Genomic DNA, 20,223 nt, shown 5'->3' on the forward strand with positions numbered 1-20,223 from the left:
GCAATGCGGCATGCGCAACAAGTAAACCTGTGCAGGCTGCTTGTGGTCTCTGGGTTAAGGGAGGTGTGGTTGGCGGGAGGGGGCTGCCTCATTCAAAGACACTACAACTCCATGAAACCTCTCCCGCCATGACTTACCTCTGACCTGGGTCGCTCCTCGATCTTAGGCATCCAGTGGCTTGTCGTTCCGGCAGCAGTCATTGCCTCCCTGATGACACTGATGAGCAAATGAGCAGAGGCCAGCAACTCCACACCCCATCCCTCCCAACTCCCCCCCCGCCCCAACCAACAAACCAGGGCTTTGATCCCGAGGATTAAAACCCACCAGTGGCCACCTAAGTGCCTGAGGCACTTAATGCCGGCCGGCCTTCCCAGAGGAAGCAACATGGGTCTCACAATGGCTCTTCAGCCAGTAAGCGAGACCCCTGACATCTCCATAAAATCTCCCCCAACACACCGCCTATGCACACCTTCAAGAGAAGAGGCAGGGAGACAAGTAGTGTTCAGAAAAAAAACTAATGCACACAACAAAAGAAAATTGAAAATACACTTTGGTCTACAATATTGTCAATATGCACCCAGATGATTCTATTTTAATTTGAATTGTACTGTAAATCAAATTAGCTATAAGTTTAATTTCAATGACCTCTATGACCACTGCATATTTTAAGGGAAATATGTAAAACAATATTGTGTACAAAATTTTAATTGCTTTCTGGGAAAGTGGAAATTGTTTCATTGATGATTTATTACTCCAAGACAAATTGAGCTTTGAAAGGATATCAAAATTCTGAATATATATATATGTATAATAGATAAGTACTGAACATAACTTAATCTTTATTGAAAGTTCTATTTTCTAAAAATAAGGGCTGTATTTGATCTGGGTGCAATTTGTTTTGGTCTGCCCCACTCCCACCCCAACAATTTATGGCTGTGGTGCAATGACCAGTACTATCTCACTAAATTGCTCTCAGCTCAATTTCCTCCCCCATTATTGACCCCTTGCCTCTCTCGATCTTGTCATGATGGTAATTCATGTAAGCATGTCAGCAACCAACCCCGTAACTTATCTAATTTATTTTTGTTCACATATCAGCCTGGACTATTCACAGATTATTCATCAGCCAAAGTTGAACCTGTCCTCCCTTAATGTCCATATGTGTGCACTTGCAGCAGCCATTGCTAGATATCAGTTACTGAAAGGAACCCTGGTTGTTTGCCCTCTCCTTTGATTAGGAGGGCTGAGAACAGGGATTGAAGCTTCAATTTTTTTCTGATCAGCTTGACTCAGTACCACAGAGTACAGTGTATTTACCCACAGAGTTGAATGACAAGTTGCTAATTTCTGGCTGACGTCTTGTGCTGAATAAACAAATATAGTTCTTATAATGTTCAAATTAAGAATTTCCCGTATAGCTCAGTTGGCTAAGTCAATGAATAGTTGATATCAGCCAGGATAGTGATTGGCAAGAAAAAAATGGCCAAGATTCCTGTTCCCAATCATCATTCAGCAAACCTTACTTGGATATTTTGTGTGGTTGTCTGGTGAGGACAGGATGGAGTTCAACTGTGATAATCTCCACCCCCCATCCCCATATGGTTGAATAAACTGTTGATCTTAGAATAGGCACTTAAGCAAAGTACTGCCCATATCTGTTTGGCACTTCCATTGGCACTTCGTGAACTGGTAATCTTTGTGATTGAAGTTGATGGTTCATTAAGTTATGATTTGTTTCATCTGTCCAGCCAAACTGGGACTTGAGTTCTAGTCCACACACATGGGATTGAAGTCTCCTATGTCTGCTGACAACAAATGTTTCATGTGAAATGATTTTGGGAATTAGGAATTCCATGGACATTGGCCTGGACAATGAAACTGTCCCTAATTTGACTTATTGGCAGTCTCACTGAGCTGACGTGGGCAATGGAAGAAGTGTCAGAAGTGGGGCAGTAGGGTCTGGTCCTCGATGTTTGGGGATGAGAGACATTGGGCAGAGCAGAGGGAGTTCAACCCTGCAATCTGGCTGTCAGGTGCCTAGCCTGCAAAGTGCTTGATGCTGGCATTGGAAAAGTTTCATTCTCGATCATTAACACCCGTCAGGTAAGAAAGCACAAAACAACTACTGGATAGTAAAATAAATTACATTGACTTTCAGTAAAGATGCTACACGCAAAACCTTTCTGAGCAGAAATTTTACAAAACTTTCTCTCCAGGTTTACCTGTGTTTGTTGACTTTAGAAGTTTGAAGGTGATTGAATTCATGATTGAATGACTTGTATATGGTCCCTGGACGGAATGTGTTTTTCATAATACTTGTTGAGTGTTCTTATGTAAATCATAGAAACATACAACAAAGGAGGCCATCCGGCCTACTGCCTGCTCCTTTAAACCAAATTCCTCCAGGTATAGGGAACTTCCTAATTTTGTGTTCATGGAGAATTATTTGTTTCTGGTTAAATATTTAATGGCCTGTATTTATTTCCTGCTTTCTGTCATACAGGCCCATGCGCTAGAAGCAGACATGCAACGTGAGTTCCTGGACTTGGCTAGCATGTGCAGAACTGTTATTTGTTGTAGAGTCACACCATTACAGAAGGCCCAAGTGGTCGAGCTTGTCAAAACTCTCAAGAAAGCCGTCACGCTGGCTATAGGCGATGGAGCCAATGATGTCAGCATGATTAAAAGTAAGAAAAGTCTCCAGCCAAATCTGGATGCAAATCTAAAATCTAAATCAACATCTAGTGGTACATCAGAAATACCAAGAATTTTTCTGTGTAGATTTTCATGGCTGTCAGTTTCTTTTATTTGAAGTCTCAAAGTTACCTTCCCCCAGTCAAAGAAATAAGGCTGGGGCCCAAAGTAAAACATAAGGAGAAGAAGTTAGCTTATATTTTGCTGTGTATTGCATGAAATTATTAAAAGGACAGTGTCACTAGACAATAGTGTCTCCAATGAGATTTTTAATTGTATGTGGCAATTAAACCAAAGAATGAGGAGGATCAAGTCTTTGTGCCAGTCGATCTAATAATTTTCCTACATTCAACCACGGGAAAAATATAAATTTGACCAAGGGATTCTGTTAAAATTAAAGATAAAATTGTGCCTTCAGTAAAATGTAAGTAAGTAGTTATTTAGTATACTTTATGGGTAACTTAATGTGGCTTCTTTTCAATGGCATAGTTGAAAATATATTATAATGTAAAGTGCTGATATAAAGGTAATAATGACTGAGCAACATGTTTAATAAGTTAGCTTGTCAATGTTGTATGAGAGATATTGTTTATCTTAATGACCCTCAGTTTTGGAACAAAACAAAATTATATTTTTATAATTTAAATTTACTAGTTAATTCTATAATGCACTGACTTTGGTTGCTTTACCCACAGGTGCACATATAGGAGTTGGGATCAGTGGTCAGGAAGGCATGCAAGCTGTTCTAGCTAGTGACTATTCATTTGGACAATTCCGATACCTTCAGCGACTTTTGTTAGTCCATGGGAGATGGTCCTATCTGAGGATGTGCAAATTCCTCTATTACTTTTTCTACAAGAACTTTGCATTCACTCTTGTGCACTTCTGGTTTGGTTTCTTCTGTGGATTCTCTGCACAGGTTAGTTTATCTGAAGAAGTGACCATTTGTTCTAAACAGATCTGAGTCGATACATCAACACCCAAATGAGGTGCAGGGACTGAATCAATTGCTAAGGCAGAGTTCAGGGTTTTCGGGTGACATAGTTAATTTTAGATGAGTTCCAAATTGTATGAAGTTAATAATGCAAATTTTAACTTCACAATCCACATAGATTTCTTGTGGAATATTATAAATTTTACAGTGAGTCAATAATTTTGTGTCGCATCATAATATAAATGAAATTAATGTATCATTGTGTGAGCATTTTTGCACTTTGCAATAGAGCAAAAATGTTAAGCGATGCATTTGCATCTAAATGAAAATCTGTTAATGTGATTAATATTCAAAGTTTTATTGTAATACCAAAGCCAGATGGAATTTGCTTTAAGCCCTGGTATGTTCAAATGGAAATTAAGCGCTGTAAAATCTTAGAAAGAAATCTAATGGATAATGAAAGTTAATGTAGGAATATTTCAATTTGCTTGTGAAAATACATTACAATTTTTGAGATGTATATGAATATGAGACTATAGAAATTAACCAATTGTAAAATCTCTCTGGGAACGAAAACCCAGTTGAAATTTAGTATCGCTGAATATTCTGATGATATTTGCTAGTTTATAGCATGCAAGTTGGAATGCTATCTATCAGGAAATGTAACTAACTTGTAATAAGTATCAATTTTTTTTTAATATCCTCTTTCTATTTTTGCATGTTTCCTGTTTAACAAGCTCTTCAAACTGTAAAACAGCTACATTTATTTTGAAGACTATGAAATTGAAAATATGCAGATGTTGGCATGATAGTTGATAGTTTTAGATGATTTATCACAGCCCTTTACTTTTGCAGACCGTTTATGATCAGTGGTTTATTACCCTGTACAACATAGTTTACACTTCTCTTCCTGTTCTGGCCATGGGTATATTTGATCAGGTAAAGTAACTTTTGAATTCATTTAATCTGTTAAGAATGGGTGTTTGGTTTATTTTTATTACTGTTCATGGGACTTTGCTGATAATAGGAATCCATGTGTATACAGATTCCAATAAACTCTCCTTGTACAGCAAAAATTCAGTACGGCTTTTTAAATATTCCATCTCTATTGCAATTATGTGCATCATTGTTCAATAAGATGAAAGATTCCTGCAACCACTACCAATGCAGCTGCAGCATGGCCGAAATATGTCTCAAAATACCCTCTGCTCTGTTCCAAACCTTAGATGAGCATCAGTTATTTCTGGTGTGGTATCTTCTAGAACAGTTGTACTTTGAACGAGCCTGACAATTTAGTGCTGATTTCAGAACAGTTTTGTACATTATTCAGCCCAATTAAGAACTGGATGGGACTGTCGAAATTCAGTTAATTTAGCACTCCTAGAAAAAAACAACAGGGGAAAATTTCCTCTGTACAGTTAATGTGGAGAAATGGTAAACAAATTTACAATGTTGCTACAACATGGACTAAACCAGGCCCAGAACAATCAGTATTAGTAGCAGGCAGGATAGAATTTGTAATGTTCCTTTCTACCGGCGTATTGAATGTTTGTTTGTACTGTTTACCTTGCGATTTTTGTGGTAAACATGTCAAAAAGTAGCAAGCTAAAGCTCAGTGTCTAGACTTACATGTGAACTGCAGTTACTTGTGCAAGGTACTAAACTGTGGCTGGAGCTAGAGGACACATTCCTCAGTACAAGCCAGTACCTCCAAAGGGGTGGGGGGGTGAAAATTGTTCGGAGGTCCTTTAATGTAAAAAAGATCCTTCGGATTGCAGGAATGAGGAGCCCTTGATACTGACTAAGTTTTGGAGGCAACACTGATCAGATGAAAAGGGATAAAAAAAAAACAGAGTTGACAGATGTTGTGCCAGCACATCACCAACCCACTTTATAGTGAGAAGTATTTGAGCCTGGAGTGTGTTATACAGTATTTTTTTCTTCTACTTTGTAATTGGAAAAACAATCAATTAGTCTTGTGGGAAAGATCCAAGTACATCGCATTTCTTGTAAACAAAAAAGGAGACATCCCATCTAAGCCTAATCTTCTCCTTGCCCAACATTCACAAATGCGAATTTTCTAATTCAGGTCGAGTATCCCTTATATGTAAATCCGAAAATCAAACACATCCAAAGAAATGCACTTTTTTTTTTAACCCCATCAACCTTTAGTACAGGAAGTCCCTGTCGCAAGCCAACATGAAACTTGCTGACTGCACCTGACCTTTAGCGCAGGAAGTCTAGTTGTTTGTCTGCACTGTTTACCTTGCGATTTTTGTGGTGAACATGTCAAAAAGAAACTTATTACAGGTACCCTGTGTTTATTATTCAGTGATACAGCTTACTTTTCTAGCTATTTTATTTACTTTAGACTATAGCTAGTCTACGCTTAGTCTATTGTAATGTAAGTAGACCTAGTCCTATATGCAGCATCCGAAAACCAAAATGATCTGAAATCCGAAATGTGATCAGCCCCGAGGATTTCGGGTAACGGATATTCACCCTGTAGGAGCCATGGCTACCAACCAAGACAGGGACCCCTGGTTGATCATTGTTTTCCCTCCCTGAATCAATTGTAGCCTCTACATTTGCCACTCCAGCTGAGATAATCTAACACAACAAAGCTGGTCAGGGTTCAAACCAAGGTGCTGGTTCATCTCTGTCTAACCCCGAGAAATATATTTACCTAATGATCAATTGGGGCAGAGATAAGTGTTAAGGCCTATCTGTTGAGTAGAAGAGTAACATGTTACTCAATTCAGAATGTTTCTCATTATAGTGATGCAGTATACCTTTATGGATGACTCACTGTTGAGATTATTTTGTTTCTAATTTCATATTTTTTCCTCAGGATGTCAATGAACAGAAAAGCTTGGAATACACGAGACTCTATGAACCTGGACAACTTAATCTGTTGTTCAATAAGAGGGAGTTCTTCATCTGTATAATCCAAGGCGTCTACACCTCTATTGTCCTTTTCTTTGTTCCATACGGTGCATTTTGTGACACTACAAGGGATGATGGGACACATCTTTCTGATTATCAGTCATTTGCTGTTACTGTGGCAACATCTTTGGTGATTGTGGTCAGCGTGCAAGTAAGTTCTTAATTGAAAAAATGTGCAGGGTACAATTTTCTTCACCTTGACACTAGTACGGGTATTTTTCTGATAGAATTATCACAAATACACAGGAATTATATTTGCCACATTCTTTTTATAAAATTGTTGACAACAATAATGTGCATCCATCCAGGGCATTTTATAAACTAGAAAAAGCCCTTCCACGGGGTCATGGGAAAAGCAGATGCTGAGCTGAAGAAGGAGTATTTAGGAGGGGTGATCAAAGACTTGGCTGGAAAGGTAGGTCTTGAGCAGCATCTTGAGGGAAAGGGGATAAAGGTGGAGAGGCAAAGGGGTTTATGCAGGGAATTCCAGAGAACAGAACCCAGGCAACTCGAAACTTGATGACCAATGGTGTGATGGATGGACAAGAGATGCTAAAGAGGACTGAGTCACATGAACAGCTCAGGTAATGAAATCTTCAATTTGGAGGGCTGGATTGTATGCCCCCCCCCCCAACCAACTGGGCATGTTTTAAGTGGGGGGAGGGCACGTAACATATGTTGGGTGGCTAGCCCACTGTCTTCCTGCCCACCCCTGACCTCATCCCCACAATATGGGGGGGGTGGGTAACACTAGACCACCTGCCCTTAGGCCTATTGAGAGCCTTAAGTGGCTAATTATTGCCCACTTAAAGCCCTTAACCCGCCTTCACTGCCATAATAAACTGGGCAGTGGCAGCTGGGCCTTTTTTTTTTACAACTTTTGGTGAAAAGACGGGAAGGAGGAGGGCATACTATTTTGGGGTGCATTGGGGGCAGCCCCTCATTTGTGCCTTTCCACCTGGCCTCCCCTCCCTAAAGCCTCTGGGCCCCGACCTGGACTGAGCTCCATCTTCGATCTCCATCAGCCTCCCTGCTGTCCCAGCAGCGCCCACTACTGAGTTCTGGATTGGCCGGCAGCTCTCAAGGGCGGGGCCTCTTCCCACCGAGGGTCAGATGTCTGACCCTCAGCTTGTTTAAACTGCCTGGAGAAGTTTGGAACCAACTCTGTACCACCACCACCAACCCTACCCCCCCCCCACCCCAGTCCTCGTAAAATTCAGCCTCTTGAGTCAGTGTCACGTACTGTATTTGAGGGGCAGTGGGTATTATTATGTGCACGTTAGTCATTCTAGCATTGTCATTCTTCAGCGCCAAGAGTCCCAGCTTCCTCTCAGCGCTGCTTAGCATTTGAGGGAATCACGTAGCCTAAAAGATGAAGTCCCACATTCGGACACAGAGCTGGTGAAAGCTATTCCCAGTTACCACCAACTAGAAAATAATGTCCCAGGAAATGAATAGTTATGTCATTGTTGCCACTTACAAAACTAGTTTTACTTCAACTAAAGTCTGATGGCTCCATAGGCGTCTCCTTCATGAACAATAAAATTGTAATTCAATTAATTCTTAATAAGTGTATGCCTGAATCTAATTCTCAGAAGGTATCCAGTCTTTAGGTTTTCAAATTAATATAACCTTGAGGCAATTGACTTTCCAAAAATGGAAAAAACTTATTCAAGTAATTCTGCATAAATCCAAGCATTTAATTCCCTCCCAAAATTCCTGATGTGTCGGAGTGCTGTAAGGTCTGGATCAAATTAACATTGCCTAGCAAATTTCCTATATGCTTAGTATGTGCTACTGATTGCTAAGGAGTCAAAGTCATTACGGCACAGAAGGAAGCCATTCAGCCCATCGAGAACAGGCTGGTTCTCTAAAAAGCAATCCAGTCGGAGTGCACAGGCATAGTCACCAGAACGTTCCAAGCGGAACAACACCAACTACAAGGACATCATGTCATCCATTTACTGAGTGCGTATAGACAATGGGGTAGAACAATACTCAATTTATCCATTGGACCTGAAGGGTGAATAAACCTTTCGGAGAAACATAATTCACTGACCAAATTAAATAGACCACGTTACCATTCAAGTTGTGCTACATTGTATGTAGTTTCTTAAATATCCAGTCAGAAGCAAATTATGGTAGTGGCAGCGATAGTAGGAAAATATATTTCAAAAAGAATTTACAATCTACAATTTACAATCATTTATAAATTATGTAATGTACTTTTTTTTCAATCAGAAATGTGGGTGTGTATTGTGAAGTTACCAGAAATACACATTTAAATCCTGCAGAGGGAAAAACGCAGTGAACTGTTTTGGTAAAATATCTTGTGAGGGTTTAATCCAATTGGGCCATAGGTCCTCAAAAGAATCTTAACATATTAGCATTCAGGTAGTTTGGATCCTGTATTATGAAAGTCAGCCAATAATTAGTCATAATTGCACCTTAAAACATGAATTGAGAATCCAGGCTGATGGAATGAAAACCAGGCTGTCCTCACCAGGTAGCAAGGGTCCTGGCTGACGTAAATTTGGACAGTTTTCTGCATTAAAAAAATGATTAAGATTAATTTGTATGTTAATCCACTGAGGGAGATACTGAGATATGGAATGTTTTGTCCAAATTTGTCAGCCAGTATCAGCATTAAGCAGAACAAGGTCAGTTATAGTGTCAGCCAGTCAAAAGTACAAACTTGCATTTTAGTGGGATTACTTGACTGCAGGTGTGTTTAAAGGTGGATAAATTACAGACAGTCAAATCAGCTCAGCAATCTACAACCTGTAGAAGTGATTAAATAAATGCAGTAAAAACCTGTGCAAATGGAGACCCCAAAAAATGGACACTTATTGACAGCAGTTTAGATTATACTAGATACAAGCTGAACTTTGAATCCATGGACACTTGCAAATTATAAACTTCAATGGACTAAGTCAGTTTGCAACTGAAAGCGCAGGTCACACAGGTAAGTGTGAGGTGGCAACAGATGAAAATAATGGTTTTTATACAGTGGAGATTACCCAGCATACATAGTGGCAAAAACCAGTCTATTCCTTGAAACCAGTCTATTCCTTGGATTGAATGCTTGCACAGCTGTATCCCAGGGATAAACAGATTTCTCTGCCACAATTGATGCTGGGTATTGAACTCCTCATTCCGCAAAAGCCAAGAAGTGAACCGGAATGACACTCAAAATCAGGCATGGGTGTCTGGGTTGCTGCCTGTAGGTTTACATGGCAATTATATATGGCATTAAGTTTCACGTAACAGTGGGACCCCCCCCACTCCGGGACATCGTCCTTTCAGGCTGCAGCCAGCTGTGACTACCTGCGGTGCAGTCACGAGGATCCTGGAGAGTCTGGAGTCGTGGGTGTCGAAATTCAGGAGGTTGTTACGATACAGGGAAGGGTTGCCTCGGCAATCACTGGAGGGTCCTGAAATCAGGAGTGAACGTAATGGAGAAAAGGGGCTTAGAGGGAGTGATAAGGAATGGTGTCTTGGGGAGTGAGGGGAAAGAAGAGAGGGAGTTGGGGGATGGGGGGTGGAATTGTGGCCAAGAGGGAGCTGGGAGTCGGGGGGAGGGGGGGTGGTGAAGGGCACATCATTCTCTGCAGAGTCACAGGCTGTATCAAAAACGGTGAGAGTAGCAGCAGTATTGAGAGAAGAGCAGCCAGTAAAGTGAATGAACCAAGCATGATGGGAGAAGAAAGGTTCTTAAACGGAGGGTTCACTGCATGTGGCTACTGAGTTAGAGATGAATACGAAAGGAAAGGGGATAAATATCTAAAAAGGATGAATAAAAAGAATCTGGGGTTCCGGGAGAGAGTCCCGGCCCTGGGACTTCAATATCTCCTCCTGTGCTGTAATTTCTCACTTTCCCACCCCCCTGCATCTGCTCACAGGCAGCCTCCTGGTTCATGAAACCTCTTGCACAAGAGCGCGTGCTGCCATTGCTGGAGATCCTCCAATCAGCACATCTCTCCCTCAATGAAACAGGATCCCAGGGTGGCAATGAAATGGGGAAACCCAGCAAACAGAAAATAGCACTGAACTCATATCCTCCTGGTGGGTTCCAGACTAGGCATTACCCTAGGTGAAGCTGAAAGAAAGAATGAACACTGCAGAAGATAGAGCCAATCTTGCTATACTTGGCCCATCCTGCTTAGAAGTATATACAATAACCATTCGGACAATAAGGACTAAAAACAGAAAATGTTGCAAAAACTCAGCAGGTCTGGCAGCATCTGTGGAGAGAGAAGTGGAATTAATGTTTCAAGTCCAATATGGATCTTCTTTGGAACACAATATGTGTTCGAGGAAGAGTCATATTGGACTTGAAATGTTAACACTGTTTCTCTCTCCACAGATGCTGCATTTATGCAGATAGCATTTTCTGTTTTTATTTCAGATTTTCAGCATCTGCAGTATTTTGCTTTTATTGACCATAGGGACAGTTGTGCAAGTACCTTAGGTACCCCTAATTTACAGGTTTCACTGTTTTGTGGAAGAAATTGATGGATTAAATGTGTATAGATTACCTAAATCAGCCAGAATATACCCTTGAATTTTAAAAGGCAATGAATGACTAACTTTAGGAGCTATTTTTATAGAGGGGCTAAGGAATGGTAGATGACTTGTTTTGAACAATAGCTACAAGGTGCTAACCATTGAAATGGGCAGGTAACTGAAAGGTCTTATTTTAACAGGGACAAATAAGATTTGACATTTGGTCAGATACTGGACTGCATCTTGTTGACATGCATCTTAAATTGAGGCATCTATGAAAGTAATTGGGCAGGACTGAGAGATGTGGGAGCTAAGCTTGAACTGATAACCTGGAGCTGATAACTTTGTTGGGGAGGAGTTGCTCAGTTTCATGGAGTATTTATCTTTTTGAAGGTCTTATCTGTAATTAGTGGCTTCTTTCAGGAAATTGATTGGACCAGTAGGTTTAATCTTCCAGGACAAGAGCAGTTGCTTTGAGAAGAGTGTAAATCTATACCTGTGTTCCTCGGCAGACAGTAGCATTATAAACACAGCAATTTTGACACTGGGTGTAAGCTGAAGTCTGAGATTGAAGCATAAATACAATTCTAAGGATTGAGATACTTTGTTAAAGAAAGTGTTGCCATCACACTCTAGATAGGTTTACAAAGTGGTTCTAATGATAAACGGGGTGCTTTATGAATCAATAAACCGATACCTTGATTTAGATTAGTTCTAAATGGTAGCATGAGAAGATTAACTCCTAGAAGAAACTCTTAGCAAGACAGTTAGTGCAACTTTGGCTGTAAGTGTTAAATTGTATGTATACAATAGGATATTAGTCTTATAGGGAAAGGCAGTCAACTTGCATGCATTTTCTAAGTAGGTCAGATTCGGCCTAATATAATCCTTTATATAATTAAAAGGTTATTAAATGGTTAATGGAATGGAGCTGGAAAGACTTCTAAATGCAGAGCCATGTGGCTTGAAGGAGATAACAAAGGATATTAACCTTGCATGAAAGTGCTATTTTTGGCTGTCTCGCTGTGGCAGGTTTTGAACAGTACGGCAATGGACAGAAACCCAAGTCAGTTGATATTAGAGCAGCACCTAGTGGTTCCTATGGAGTCTGGCAGATCATGTGCAGTTTTTGGGCAGAATTTTACACCCCGTGGGCGGGTGCGCACCCGACCTGACCGGGCGTAGAATAGCGCGATAAGATGTCGGGTGAGCGTCCTTATGTCATCACGCACGTGTGCAATCATCAGGTCGGCAGGCACGCGTGGGTGTCAGAGCTGTGCCCACCATCAATTAAGAGCCCACTTAAGGCCATTAAAAACCCAACTGAATCCGGTTTATGTTGACCGTGTGATTTCGCACTCATCACACAGGCAAAACGGGCAGGCGGGTAGCCCACATAACCTCATCCAAGGGCGGGATAAAAAAAGGTTCAGCAGCATTGCCAGTGTGAGTAGTGAGGAGGTTAGGAGATAGTTTGCTGCTGGTTGCTTATTTGAACATAACAGCTTCGTCTCTGTTCTGAACTTCATTCTTAGCATTTCCAGGCTTCATTCCAGGACTCATTGGTGTCTCCAAGGCCCCCGGAGGATTCAGACCGTGTGGACCCTTCCAGGTATCAGACAGCCTTCCCTTACCCTGGTAATGGGGATTGTGCTCTCTGCTGGAGGCACCTCCTCTGAGGAGGGAAGAGAGGGGCAGAAGGGAGAGGAGGCCAGATGTCCCAATGCAGCTTCCCGGGCAGTGAGCTGGTGGGAGGAGAGGCGCAGGCACAAGGGGCGCGGGGCCAGCAGGTAGTCCAAGGTGGAAGGGGCCGCAGAAGATGCCACTAACCTGCTGCCAGGGTTTACAGGCAGCGATGCAGCTACCTCAATATGACTGAGGTGCAATGCCGAAAGAGGCTCCTCCTCTCCCGGGAGACCATGACCTCCATTTGTCATATGATTGGGCCTGAGATCGCCTCCAACTGTGTGGGTGGATACCCCATGCCAGTGGCTCTGAAGGTCACAGCGCCCCTCAACTTCTATGCCTCCGGCTCTTTCTAGGGGTCAGTGGGGGATCTTTGTGGAGTGTCACAATCAGCTGTCCACAGTTGAGTCAAGCTGGTGACTGAAGCTCTGTTCAGGCAGGTAATGACATTTATTCATTTCCATATGGACGAGGCCAGCCAGGCTGGGCGAGCCAGAGAGTTTTCAGCAACTGCTGGGTTCCCCTGCATCCAGGGTGCATTCGACTGCACACATCAAGCCGCCTCGTGGGCGGGCGCACACCTGACCCAATCGGGCGTAAAATAGTGCGGTAAGATGTCGGTAGAGCATCAAGACGCCAGCGGGTAAGTCGGGTGCCTTCCTCAACAGGAAGAGGTTCCACGATGAACGTCCAGATAGTGTGTGACCACAGGATGCAGATTCTGTAAGTCTGTGCACGGTACCCTGGCAGCTCCCATGATGTTTATATCCTCAGACATTCCCAGGTGCCCAGGCTCTTCAGTGTTCCAGCTCAACTGGATGGATGGCTGCTGGGTGACAAAGGGACATCCATTGAAAAGGTGGCTTATGACGCTTCTCTGCCACCCAAGAACAGAGGCAGAGCAGCGTTACAATAGGATTCATGCCTCCGCAAGGACAGTGATAGAGAGGACCATAGATCTTCAGAAGAAGTGCTTCCAATGCCTGGACCAGTCAGGGGAGCACTACAATACCCCCAGAGCGGGTATCACTGATCATGGTTGCATGCTACGCCCTCCACAACCTGGCACTGGCAAGGGGGGATCCACTGGAGGAAGAGGATCCTGAGGCAGCTCCACAGGCCACAGAGGATGAACCCAGTGGAGAGTCAGAAGAGGAGCACGGTGAGGAGAACGCTGAGGGGATGGAGGCAGACCTCTGTATCCTTCAGGGAGGCAGGGACGCCTTGATCCAGCACTCCTTCAACTAGGCTGTCAAAGATCCACTCTCGTGTGATGCCAGCTGCCTCCATCCCGATGTCTAAAATGATCCTTTCCTTTGAACCCAAGTACACTCAGTGCCTGGGCAATAAATTTTAGAGCCTCTCACGTCCAGCATTACAGACTGGCGTACCCGGCACCAAAAAATCAAAAAGGTGAAGCATACTCAGGCCATAATGACAAAAACAAAATTTATCTCGTTTTGACAATCCAAACAAATTAACGTAACCTTCTCTGGTCCTCATTCCCAGACCAGTAAACATAAACAAAATATTACACAACAGACAATCATCTGTGACCTGTTCCTCTTGTGCTCATGGTGCCTTAAACTTAAGTTTGCAAGTGCCACATCTTGGTGCCCGCACCTCACTGGCAGCGGCATTGCAGCCAGCCTGCTGACTCTGCTGTCCTGTTGGCCTTGATGACCTTGGCAGTCATCCTCTGGCCAGTGGAGCCTGTGCTGGCCCCGCCTGGGAGGGAGTGGCCAGTGCCACGGCTGGCATCTCCCCAGTCATCGCAGCCTCTTCAGATGCCATGGTCACTGGCAGAGGGGTGGAGGAGCTGCTGCTGTCATGCAAAGCACCCTGAGAGGAGCCCGCAGAGATGACAAGCAGCTTGTGCGCCGATGTGAGGTCACTTTGGACCTCCCCGCTCGCCAATCATAGGTGGGCACCTAGTTGGGGTACTGGGTGCCTCATCCATCTCCCACATTGGCACTGGCCACCTGAGGTCATTGCCTGTGTGAGGGATTGGAGGTCCGAACGCAACCCCAGGAACCCCTGATTCTGTCCCTGGAGCTGCCTCTCCATGAGAGTTGCCACTCTCTCAAATGGAGGGGGCAGTGCGCTCAGCAATGAGGGTGAACACGGTGCTGATGCTCCGCATGGACTCCTCCACAACAGAGACCATGGCACACATACCCTCATGGGTCTCAGCCAGATCCTCCCGCACATCTCGCTGGACATCCAGCATCTACTGCCTAATGGACGACTCCACAAGCTCATCATCTGCCTGCAACTCAGCCTGGTCTCCAGCAGTCCTCTGACTGCCGGCGCTGTTATGACCGAGCTGTTGGTAAAGCTGAGTTATTTTTTAAAAATCCCAGAGGGAAACTTGAAACAACTGTCATAACCTATAATTTTAAGTCTTATGTTTGAGATGCAACTTTAAATTCAGGAATCATACCACCAGTTCTCGAGAGGTTTTATATTAAGCTAAATGAAACATTTTATTAATTTACACAAGTTAAATATATACACATGGCTACAAATTACTACTATCATAACTTTTAACAAATTCCCAAACTAATCTTCATTAAGGTAACAACAACCCATAGACTTAACCAGACACCAGGCAAAGCATTTTCACCTTACGAATTCAGAATTAGGTTATTTTTACATTGGTTCCTGTGGAGACAGTTGGAGCTTACAGCTGCTTTTGATCTCACAATGCTTCTGCACTACACACACAAAACCGTTGTTTTGTTATAGCTAGCACAGCCCATTGAATGTAAATTCTTATTGTATCACCAGCTACTTTGAAGTCCACCTCTTCTAACAATAAAACCCCTTTCATAGTACCAATTTTATTAGTAATATAAACATATTGCTTGGTCTCTGCTAGCTAGGTGCCAGATTTCACCCCACATCTTGAATGCGCTATTCAAAAAATGCAAATGCACTCTACCTCTCTGTTTACATCTCAAAACTAGTACACATCAAAACACGCAGACTAACTGGCTTTAATCCAATTAAGGCACACCCACAGACTAAACCTCTATTTTAAAAGAAAAATATTTTCCAATAATTTTATATACATTAATAGCTTCATGACAGGCTCCCTGGGTGCATTTTACCTCCGCCTGCTCCTCAAGCGAGTGTGAACAGACCTCACCGCTGTGCTCCGACATTCTAGCTGAAGATCTAACACCCAGCAAGGTGCTGGTATCAGCGCTGGTGCCTGGTTCAGAGAGCGGGTGTGACACAGGTGCATGTGAAGCCTGGCGGTCCTCTGATGTCAGAGGTCCTCTTCGGAGTCCTCTGACCAAGTGCATGTAGCAAATCCAAGGGAGAAGAACAACATGCCATTAGTTTAAGTCATGACATTGTCACTGTGCATGCCAGGCACCCTGGTGAGAAATATGGAGATCTGCATCATAGTGCCATCGTCTTTCAATGATCAATGGGGAATCCAGTTTTGAGGGTCCCATTAAAGATGAGACTACACAAGAACGTTTGCATTATTTGAAACCCTCGCCTCTGTGCGCTGCACTCTTACCTTCGTCTCACAACCCAGTCTTTTCGCGGCCAGTTGACCGAGGTGCGCGGCGCCTCTCCAGCTCCACAGCGTCCTGCTCGAATCTGGATAAGATTAGGAAGTTTGGAGGCCTCCGCCTGTCCGCGACCTTTCAATGTTGCTGTGGGTCGACGTCTCCTGAAAGGACAGAGGAGCATGGATTAATCCACTCTCTCCCTACAGCGCCATTGCAGCCTGGCCAACCCCACCTAAGGAACACCTTGCAGGGCACATCCAGGTTGTGGCCCTCGAGCCACAAGGCGCTCAGTCCAAACAGCCAGGGTTCACCCCCTTGGCCAACTCCGGCATCATTGACAGTTGGCACTCAGACTCTAACACCCCTGAGCTCCACAGGAGGATGGCCAGCCCTTAACACTTCAACATACTGATCCATACCAACATGGTACTCACCCATCCCGAGCACAGCAGGTCATTAAACCTTTTGCAGCGCTGCACCCATGTGCGCTTCACAATATCGTGGCTGCTGACTTGTGCTGCCACCTCCTCCAAAGCTCTTTTTATTAGGTGCAGTGGCCTCCTCCTCCCATCTATGGGGACAAGGGAGTACCTCCTGGCAGCCCCCTCCTCCAGGAGGACTGCAAGGCATTCGTTCAAAAACCACGGGGGGCTGAGTGCCCACTCGACTTGCCCTCCCACCTGGCATCTCCAGCCGCACTTGAGGCCGTAACATTGGTCTTCGGAACGCTGCAAATATGTTCTTCCCTGGCAGCCTTCAAGGAGCTGCATGCGCTGTTTATAAACCACCCGCTGGGTCGCCATTGGACCCGGCAGCCAACAGGCCCCACCCCCCACCCAGCCCTTCCTGACCATTGGGAAGACGCGTTTCATGCTGGACGGGCCTTAATTGGCCGGCCAGCGTGAAATCGCGGTTGGCGGGGTAGGGGGGCGATGTGGGCGGTGGCCTGTTTCCCGATTGGTCGGGGACCCGCCAATCACATGCACCTGCCAAAGGTAAGATTCAGGCCTTTATTTTTAGAGTTAATAAAATGTCTTATTTGCCTTCTAAATATGTTAAACTTTATAGTCGACTATCAGTGCCAGTCGACCCTGGCACTGATACATTATACTTACAGAAACTACTGATTGTAACAGTTTTTTTTAGTTGGTTTATGTAGGATTATCTCCTATCGCTTCCTGTTCCCAGGCTGAACCACCACTTTAGGTATCACAGCATAAATTCTTGGAAATGAACGGCAACTCCTGACCCCATTATTCATACAGCTCTCTGCTGCATTGTTCTGTGTATGAAGAATTGACAGGGCGCTGTCTTTGTGTAATGTGATTTCCTATTGCAGCAGTTTTAAGTGCAACTTCAAGTTAGACCAGGACACACACAACTGTCCACGTCTTGCCCATCTGATTTACCTTCTGTCTACTGTCTGGAGCAGGGGCCATGTGTCCAACCTGCAATTGATATTTCTGTCTATATTTTTATCTGCCAACGCCTGTTACCGTGATCAGAGTTTCGTGGACATAAGCCCCGATTTTAACCCGAGCTGCCCGACAGGAATTTCGCTGGGAGAGTAAAACTGAGTGGGGTGTGAAAAGGGTATTTGACATGAAGCCACCTGTTCCATCTGAGCGGGTGGGGTTAAATTTGCAGTTGTGGTGTTTGATTTTGTTCCTGGCCAGTGATGAGATACGGAGGGAAAATTTCACTGGGATTCTCCTGCTTGTCTGGCAAGGGGCTCATAGAGCACCAGTCCCAACTCCCTTCATCATCCTTAGATGGATGTTATCTCAAACTGGAGCCTTGTCAATTTTGAGCTTCCCCACTCAATACAAAATGACATTCCTAACTATTTATTATTAATTTAATTCAATACTGAGCACCCTTCACCTGGAACATACGCATCATCTGCAGGAGTACAGTCTGATGTAAAACTCTCATTCAACAGGTCTGTCACAACCTGAAAATCAGTTTAAATCTGGCTTACAGCATCCTTTAATCTCCTATATGGTCCTTACGGGTCTTTTGACTTCTAACATGATTTAAAAAGCTTTTGCTATACTGCTGTTATTCCAGTGATCTCTTGGCTAATATTTGTCTTTTTTAAATTGCATGCAATACTTCTTTCTCTTCTTATGTGAATTAAATGTTTTAAGTGTGTAGAATGCCTTCCGTTTAAATCAAATTTGAGTCTCAGGGATCAACATTGGAGTGCCTGTAACAATAGATTGGCCAGTAAATGTTATGATCAGAGTTGACCAGATAAAGTGTGATAGAAAAGAGTTACTGGAAGTGCCATTAAAACGTAAAGTCTGATTATTTATCTCATTGTTGTTTGTGAATCCATGATGTGTGCAAATTCGCTGTCACGTGTCCCACATTACAACAGTGACAACTCTTCTCAAGGGCAATTAGGGATGGCCAATAATCGCTGGCCTAGCCAGCAATGCCCACATCCCGTAAATGAATTTAAAAAAAACCTTTAAAGAGTCATTGATTGTATAGGGCTTTCAAACATAGAACTCTTTCCCTTTTCTTTGACATAGGAAAATGCATTTATATGTACTTACATATAATTACTATTGACTAGTCAATGTAAAGAACTCTTTGACCAAGTGTAATTTCCATAAACTGATGCTGAAGTATGACCAATGTACTTCAACAGCATCTTGGATAAACATCAGCACTCTCAAATAGAACTGTAACTGTTACTTTACATCGTAAATATGAATCCATGTTTTACTAGTAGCTAAAGCTCATCCAGAGTTGAGAAAAACAATGCACGTTGTAACTTAGTTATTTGTTCCCTTTCTCCCCTCACCTAACCCAAAGACAGCCACTGTTCAAAGACCTTGTACAGCGGTGTGTTATGCATGGCTGCGCATTAAGGACATTGTGCCATTGTTGAACAGTGGTGGCAGAATGTGAAAAGAAGAATGACTGCATGAAATAATACTCATTTGTGCTTTCGAATTAGTCCAAAAAAATGCAATTTGGTAAGAAACCAGTACAAAATGGATTTCTCCCATGGTTGTTTGCCAATCAGGCTAAGTTTGTAACACAACTTGATGACACGTCATGTGGGATACAGTGCAAGACCATTATCAGATTAACAGTCTTCCAAAATCCCTTATTGACAGGATGCTTTTCTTACAACTGGATTTAAATGCAGTGATCCATTCACAGGCAAATGCACAAGGCATTGTACTAGTGAATTTGTTCAGGACTTAGTAACATTAATCATATATAGAGGATTTCCTAAAAATGTTACAACTCTGCTGTAGAAATATCTAGCATTAATACTTTAATTATAAATATGCATTATCACTATGTATTGTGTCAAGTTATCTATTACCCTGTTTATAACAAGATTGACACTATCTAGTTATTTTTCTAATAGACATGTATAGTAGCTGCGTCATCTATCCATTAATTCTTAAAGCTGATCTTTTATAGATTTGTTAAATTTTCTAGTTTCTAATCCTTTACTTTTCTGATGAGCTACACACAATTAAAATTCTAGCAGTGTACAAAATAAACCACAAAGCCTACTATGAGCTGATTGATATCAAATGAATAAATTATTTAAAAGGTAATATGATTGTCCAGGGTTAGTGCTGTGGAATTGTTACTGAAGAAATTCTGCATTTAATTTCATTGTTTGCTTTCAAGCTTTTCTCAAATTGAATTCTCTTGGGTTGCAATTCTGGACAGAATTGTAGCATAAAAGATTGATTACATATAAATGGTACTGTGGTGGTTGTGCGACTCACCTAGTAATCCAGATGCCTAACAATTTTGAGTTCAAGTACCCTAATGGCATTTTGAGAATTTTAAATTCAGTATGCAAAAGATCTGGAAGTTAAAGAAAGAATGTGTGTATCATTAGAAATGATCATGAAGCTTTTAACTTGTAAAAATCCGAACTGGTTC

General features: G+C 42.8%; 1 protein-coding gene across 7 annotated transcripts in view; it reads left to right on the forward strand.

Annotated features, from left to right (window-relative positions):
- atp8b4 (ATPase phospholipid transporting 8B4) overlaps positions 1–20,223 on the forward strand; it is a 272,971-nt gene that overhangs the window by 240,452 nt on the left and 12,296 nt on the right. For all 7 annotated transcript variants that reach the window (XM_078530237.1, XM_078530243.1, XM_078530244.1 and 4 more), the window contains exons 22-25: positions 2,504–2,687; positions 3,390–3,613; positions 4,484–4,567; positions 6,480–6,725. In XM_078530237.1, the coding sequence (XP_078386363.1) occupies positions 2,504–2,687; positions 3,390–3,613; positions 4,484–4,567; positions 6,480–6,725 (738 nt within the window). The remainder of the gene's footprint in view (positions 1–2,503; positions 2,688–3,389; positions 3,614–4,483; positions 4,568–6,479; positions 6,726–20,223) is intronic.

Source organism: Cetorhinus maximus, chromosome 26, assembly GCF_964194155.1.
Source record: "Cetorhinus maximus chromosome 26, sCetMax3.hap1.1, whole genome shotgun sequence".
In the NCBI taxonomy this organism is placed as follows: Eukaryota; Metazoa; Chordata; class Chondrichthyes; order Lamniformes; family Cetorhinidae; genus Cetorhinus; species Cetorhinus maximus.